Source organism: Dendroctonus ponderosae, unplaced genomic scaffold (assembly GCF_020466585.1).
Source record: "Dendroctonus ponderosae isolate FM_Combo_2020 unplaced genomic scaffold, Dpon_F_20191213v2 Dpon_F_20191213_1, whole genome shotgun sequence".
NCBI classification, from domain to species: domain Eukaryota; kingdom Metazoa; phylum Arthropoda; class Insecta; order Coleoptera; family Curculionidae; genus Dendroctonus; species Dendroctonus ponderosae.
Genome location: NW_026017110.1, coordinates 4,901,662 through 4,909,289, shown reverse-complemented (window position 1 = coordinate 4,909,289; position 7,628 = coordinate 4,901,662). Strand labels below are relative to the sequence as shown.

General features: G+C 37.4%; 1 protein-coding gene across 7 annotated transcripts in view; it reads left to right on the top strand.

The window, feature by feature from the left end:
* Positions 1–7,628, top strand: part of LOC109541642 (growth arrest-specific protein 2) — a 27,318-nt gene that overhangs the window by 9,090 nt on the left and 10,600 nt on the right. For 4 of the 7 annotated variants that reach the window (XM_048670133.1, XM_048670136.1, XM_048670137.1 and 1 more), the window contains exon 2: positions 2,232–2,418. In XM_048670133.1, coding sequence (XP_048526090.1) covers positions 2,232–2,418 — 187 coding nt within the window. Of the gene's footprint in view, positions 1–1,580; positions 1,694–1,797; positions 2,419–7,628 lie in introns of those variants that run through there. The other 3 variants (XM_048670138.1, XM_048670134.1, XM_048670132.1) reach the window with 3 other exon arrangements.

Genomic DNA, 7,628 nt, shown 5'->3' with positions numbered 1-7,628 from the left:
AATTGAACTAATCAATAGCTTCCTAACAAGCAATAACATAAGATTGTAGAGTACAAGACTCCTATAGTTTTTCGTTTTAGCACCAATCCACCTGTTCTCCCTGTAAATGTGTGAAAATGACTGATGTGTCCTATATGTGTGTAGCTGTGTTGTTCATCCTGGGCCAGATATAACACCCATAGCAAGCAAAAAGAAACAAGAAGACTGAAAAGATACACCAAGCAAACATAAACTAAAAAAAAAAAGAAAAAGAAAAAAAAAAAACACTATAARATTACTGTTAGTGAGTAAGACTTTAGAGGATCAGGGGCACAAGCCCGCTTACTGGACCTCTTACGTGACGAGCTGGCAAAATACCCCTAGTTGGTTGTGCCAAAAAAAACCCCAAAGAAGAAGAAGAAGAACAAAAGGCATTCGGTCTTCGGTCATAATTTATCGCTGACCCAACAGATTTGCACCCAAATTACTAGGAAGTGGCGTGGATATTCTTGAATGGAACAATTAGTGCAATCGGATTAGATTCGATTTTTTCCGGGCACTAAATAGCTGAAAGTAATTTTTTATTAAATTTTTTTATAATTAAAATGGTTTTGTTTCAAAGAATCTCACTTTTTTTGAACAGAACTTTTTTTGAAGGTGTTTGTATATTTTATAAGTGGTATAAATTTTAGTTTCAAATATTCATAACTTTTTGTTCATTCCTATTTGTTATGTAAAAAGGGATCTTGCCAGATTCTAAATACATTTTTCTTGAGAAGTCGGAGAGACTTCTCTGAGGCTGTATTTTACTAGTAAAGAGTTGTACTACAACGTACAATAAATTAAAATTTCATTCCTGACTGACCAAAAAAAGTTATGGTACAATTTTCTTGAAACAAAACTAAATTAATTATAGAAAATTAACAAAACGCTAAAATCGTCGTTTTTTTTTTAATTTTTGAGTAAACTAATGAACGGATTTTAATATAGTTTATCTGACATCATAGGTATTTTTAATACTTGAGAAAAAGGATAAAACTTTTTTTCATTAGCATCAACGGTTCAACAGTTATGCACAAAAAAACGGGCTTTCGCACTTTCTTTAATTATTTATAAATAATTGTTTATAAACAATGTTACCCAGCCGGAAATCGAGCACAAACTATTGTCTCAATATTCTGACATCCTTCCGAACAACTTCCAGTAATCTTTTACCTTCATATTTTAGTGCCCGAAACCGGCCTTTTAGAGTCTAATCCGACTGGACTCAAAATACGCTTCAGCCCGGTTTCAGATACAAACCAATATTTATCATGGGCCAAAATAACATGTGACAAAAAATAACAGACACTTGGAACAGGTACGAGCTTGGAACAGTCACACATGGAACCGGTGACTGAAAAATACTGGTTTGTGTCATCCCTAACAAGAACCGTGTAAGCGTTCAAGCAAACCATCTCTGCAGACGCAAGCCATCATCACGGTTCTGATGCGCATCAGAATAGTGTAAGCGTTCAAGCAAACTACCTCTGAAGATGCAAGCCACTCGTGCTTGCGAAACGTCAAGAAGAAATTTTATTGTATGACGGCCTAAAAACCCGAAAAACTCACTAGTTTCAAATCGAACAGTTAAATGTGAAAAAATCACTTTACTTGTGTGATAAGCCAAAACGGATTAAGTTGAGAAGACTATTCTGATGCGCATCAGAACCGTGTAAGCGTTTAAGCAAACCACTCGTGCTTGCGAAACGTCAAGAAGAAATTCTATTGTACGACGGCCTAAAAACCCGAAAAGCCCACTAGTTTCAAGGAATGGCGTCGAAAGTCTATCTCTTTTGATATTGGATTTGAGTTAAAAAATTCTATTTGCTGCGAGCAAATCGGATAAAATACTCTTTAAAAGTGAAGATCCCATGCACTGTTTCATCCGCTTCAAATGATGCTCAGCTTTTTTGCTTTGAGCGAGGCACAGTTGAAGAACGTCTGGGTGACACTAGACACTGTGTTGAGTTGTTTCCGCTGTGTCCGAGTTGATGAGTTATAACTCATTTATTAAAGTGGATTACAGCTTTACAACACCCGGGAGTGAAATTTTAACATCCACTGTTTGTGTTCACATAATGTTTATCCATTACCAGACCCTCTAATACTCAATCTAGACCCTAATAAAAAGAAAGTTGCCCATCTTAGCACATTCTTTGTGCCAAAGTGTCGAGCAGTTTATTCGAAATTGAGAACTAATGTGGTTACAGATGGCGTTCGGACGCAACAACGTGTTCCGGAATCGCAACTCATGGGGTCCCGTTTCTTCATGCGGCACCGTCGGCCTTCCGAGGCCAGATCCAGAAGAAGAGCATACGGAACGAATGGCAACTGCTCAAATGAGGCAGTTGGATCCTCTGAAAGAAGACCTCGCCGATTGGCTCAACAAAACCCTTGGTAAGTGTTTTTGTTTCTTATGTTCACATGAGCGTTCGATGGGACAAAAACATGAAAAACAACAGCTGTACAAATTCGCGCAATAAGGATATTGAATATCGCGGGTGGGTGGGTGTTTGCGAGAAAACATCAAACACAATGCACATAAACAAACAATCAAAACAACCGCTTAGATTAGCGGGCATTTGGCATTGGCAACTGGAGCTATTTGACGGTAAAATTGATTTTCGAGTGTTTTTCCTTAAAGCAACCCATGACCATGACCGGCGTCATGGGCGGGCTACGCAAGAAGAAGAAAGTGATTAATTAATGTGGTAATTAAGCAGAATGCCGTACTTTGAAATAGCATTAATTCAAAAAGTGTCGGTGCGTACCAAACGGGTTTATCTACGGGCGCGGGAAATGTAACGTAACTTCCAAAGGAAATCGCATTGCCGAAGAACCTGCCATGTTTAATTGGTGACTATTAGATGAATGACACTCAAGCAACAGGTCATGTAACAGAAACATCAACTTTCAGGTTTTTCAGCGTCAAGTGTCTGCTATAGACTGTGAGAATTTCCAGCCCCAATTTGCTCTAGATTAGGAGTTCTGAATTTTTAGCGGAGAAGGTGCACTTGTGCGAATACGCACTGGTTTTTAGACCATTTTTTGCAAAGTTGCCGAACATCGAAAATTTTATGCGATTCTCTTGATATATTCAGCAGTTTTCCATTCAAGTGTCTTCTATAGATGGCAAAATTTTCACGTTGCTCCAAGAAGGAAAGCGTGCAGTTGTGCCAAAATTCGTTTTTTTTTCGGGCTACGTTTACAAAGCGGTTGAAATCAGGACCTTTTGCGATTTTTTAAAAAATTTTCGGTATTTCCAGATTCAAATAGTTTCTAGAGCTGGAGAAAATTTGAAGCTGCCGCAGGGCCCAAAGAGAATTTGGAACTATTGTAAAGATAAATGGAATTTGTGCATTTAGCATCAAAGCTAAGAAAAAGCAGATTTTTCGCGATTTCTTAAAATCTTCAGTATTTCACAGCCTTCTATAGATGGCAAAAATTTCAAGTTACTTCTTGCTCGGGATTAAAAGTTACGCATTTTGAAAGAAAAAGCTTCAGTTATTCCAGAGCAAAGCATGCTGTTTTGGGGCAATATTTACAAACTTACGAAAAATTTGGTTTTCGTGCGGTTCTTTCGAAAATTTCCGCATTTTCACATACGACCGTCATCTGTAGATGGAAAATTTCAAGCCGCTACTTGCTCTAGATTAGAATTTATGCCTTTTTAAAGTACAGCGTGCATTTGTTCTCCAATTTTTTTTTAAATTTTAGTGTTTTTACATTGAACTGTCTCCCATAGGCGGCGACATTATTAACATCAGTCTTATTTGCTCACAAATTGATTTGATCTGATCTCTTGATAGCAAAAATTTCAAGTTTTTAAAGGCAAGGATGCCGTTAATCCAAAGCATCCTTTTTAGTGCAGCTAACAAAGTTACGAAACGTTTGGATTGAGTGAGATTATTTCGAAAATTTCCGCATTTTCAAATTAAACTGTTTTCTATCGGTGGGGAAGTTTTGAAGTCTCTACTTGTTCTAGATTTGAAGTTATGCAATTTCAAAGAAAGGGTGCAGTTGTCTCGAAGCATTCATTTTTAGGGCAACCTTTACAAGGCTGTAGAAAATCAGGATTTTTTGCGATCTATTTCTAAAGTTCACCAACTCAAAACTCCAATTTCTTCTATAGCTATAGAAAATTTTAAGCTGCTGCAGGCCCCAATGAGAATTTGAAAAAATTGCAATTAAATTGCATTCTCGGACTAGCCACTTACTCTATATTAGAAGCTATACTTTTTTTAGAAGTGAATTTTATTGAAAATTTATTTCTCCAGAAAAATTTCCACTTTAAAGTTCTTCCTATACATGAAGAAAATTTGAAGATATTTTCCTCCCGCGATGAGAATCTGTGAATTTTGAAGGCAACTAACAATTGTGTAAAAACGGCTACTTTTGGACTAACTTTTATTAAGGTACTATATATTATTCAATTGTTGCTTATCGATAGTAAACTTTTCAAGTCGCTACCTGCTCTAGATTAAAAGTTACGATAAAAATAATGAGATTTGTGCCAAAGGGTTAGTTCTTAGGCCAGCATTTACTAAGTTGCCAAAAATACTAGTTTTGTACGATTGTCTTAGAATCTTTAACATTTTCCGATCCCAACATCTTCTATAGCAGGAGAATTTTTGAAGCTTCTGCAAGCTCCCATTGAGAATTTGGGCATATTGAAAAGAAAAGTCGTATTCGCACAAAAGCGCCCATCTCCTACTCGCATTAAATAAGTTACTAAAAATCAGATTTTTTTCTACTTTTTTTTCTACTAAGTTACTAAAAATCAGAAAGAGAGCTTCTTCAATTTTTCAGTACGTTCGCGCTCTAGTTACTTCTATCGAAGAAAACAAGTTTCAAGTTGCTACTCGCTCTAGATTAAAAGTAATGATTTTTTGCAAACGCGTTTGTTTTTCGGCCTGAATTTATTGAGTTTGCAATAATCCTATTTCGTACGATTCCGGTAGAATCTACTTGGGGCTACTTTTGGACTAACATTTACTAACTTAATAAATATCAGAATTTTAAGGATGTTTTTGTTGCATGCAGATTCAAATGTTGTCTATAGATGGTGAACTTTTTAAGTCGTCACCAGGTCTAGATCAGAATTTGCGATGTTTTTTAAAAGTCTTAATTTTAAGGAGTGCATTTACTAAGCTGTTGTGATTGTCTTACATTTTCGGATTCCAACAGCGCTTATAGCTGGATAAATTTAAAGCTGCTACACGCTCTCAATCAGAATTTGGGCATATTGAAAAACGTCCTGTTCTCGTACTATGATTTTTCAAGTTAAAAAAAATCTGATTATTTTGCGATTTTGTTCAATCTTTCAGTACTTTCACACTCTAGTGTTTTCTACAGATGGCAAATATTTCAAGTTGCTACTTGCTCTGGATTAGAAGTTCTGCATTTTGAAAGGAAATGGTGATGTTCTAAAGCATCCCGTTTAATGCCAACATTTACAAAGTTACTAAATATTTGGATTTCGGACGATTCTTTTGAAACTTTCGTTATTTTCACATTCAACGATTTTTTATATGCGGATTAATGTTGGTCGCAATTTGTTTTAAATTCGAATTTATGCATTTTTAAGGGAAGGCGGACGCCTTGTATCAAATAATTCCTGTTTAGGACAACGTTTGCAAATCAGTATATTTTGCGATTTATAAGTATTTTCAGATTCCAATATCTCCTATAGTTGGAGAAAAATTCAAGCTGTTCAGACCCCTATGAGAATTCGGAAATATTAGAAAGAAAGGACATTCTGTGCAAAAACGCTCATTCTGGTACCAGCATTCCGCAAATTACGAAAAATCTGCTTTTTTTGCGATTTGCTCAATTTTCAAGTTATGCATCTTTAAAGCAAAGCGTGCCGTTATCGTTTGATTTTTGAAAATGGCAGTATTTGCACATTCAGCTGTCTTCTATGGATGGATCCATATCATATAGATATGATCAATTTCACTAGTATTTGCGCAAAAACGCCCAGTCTCGGACTAGTATTTTATAGTTATAGTTAAAATATTTTTTTCGATTGTCTTCCTCAAAAATCACGCGGCCACATGATATTCAGGACTTCAACGGCCTTCAAGCATTTGGATTGAGGGAGACGTTTACAAACTTTTACGCAAAAAATTCAGGCTTAAAACCCTTTCGACTAACGGGTTTTCAAGTGCTTGAAGAAGTTGCCAATAAGGTCGATTGAACAAGTCCAGCCAAATACGGCAATTGGAAGGATGTTATGGCATTATTTATGCGATTTTGCATGTGTGTGCAATGTTGCGTGCCCAACGCTTGTTTAATAATGTTATTACTCCCATCTGGTTATCGCAACTAGCCCGTTTTCGTCTTCAGCTTTATCCTCAGCAGTTTAATCGGTTTTGGTGCGCCCCTGGTTATGGGTCATACAGAGTCCACAAACGGCATTAATGTGCTCATTGTCAAGCCCGATTTTGGGTGCGGTCTTGCATTCGAGGAACGGTAGAGTGCACCCATTGTTGCTCGATTAGAAAAACACCATTCGGCTTCAGTCTGGGCGCCACCTAATCTATAGGGTGGCTGATGTCCATCAGTTTTCCTCAGGCAACCAGACCTTTAATGCAAAGTCATTAAAGTAGTACCAGAGAAGCATGGGAGAACGCGACCATTTCCTGTCGCATCTGTTTTTTAACAGTAGCATCGAAGACACATGGGCGAGGCTAGCGTACAATGAACTTCCTGGGAATCTTTTTGAACTCCCCGTTTATGCTAAGCAGCCGCCAAGATCAAAAGCCACCTGAGAACAGATATTATCCATTCCTCATATTGCATACGAGATTCTTTGGGTTGGTTGCTTGCTTTCGGGGGCCGCCGCTGATTTTCCATAAACTTTCAATGTCAGCCCGTAAATCTCCGGTTGCCAATCCGATGGGAAATTACCCCATATTTTTCAAATCTGGTCCCATTACGGGGCCGTGCCAGGCACCCCTGATAGTGATTGACTGGTTTTCCTCCTTCTTTCCCCAGAATTATTTTTACACGAAAAAAACCCGTATTTGCCGTTAATTAGAGCAGCGACAGCAAGTCGTTTATTGTTTCGAACTGCTTGAATTAATGCTTAACCCTTTACTGCATGATTTTTTTAAATTAACTCAAAAAAATGCGGCATTTGGAAAAATGTTTATTGATTTATAAAAAAATATTTAAATATATGTCATATATGGGACAACATGTGATTTAGGTTGTAACAGGGGGTCGTTACTCAGTATGAAACCGAATAAAACAGTTCCTTTCTTTGTTCAAACAGAGTGCAACCTGACACTTTGTACAGTATACATATGACTGAAATTTACATTCTGGAAATTTGCAACGATTTCTGCCAGCTTCCTTCCATTCCGGTAAATGATCCAGTCCATCCTGCCGAACTTCAATTTGAGGAATCTCTGCTACTGCTCCCCGCTTCTTTTTGATTGCAAATGCATGTTCAAGATTGCAATTTGGTCGGCCCCTTTTCCTTGAAGAACCAGGCTTTCCAGACTTACATAAGGCATCAGCGATTGCAACCTTGAAATCCGCAAGAGGCATGTACGTCTTACTCTGCCTCCTAAATAATAGCCAGCTGTTAACGACACTCA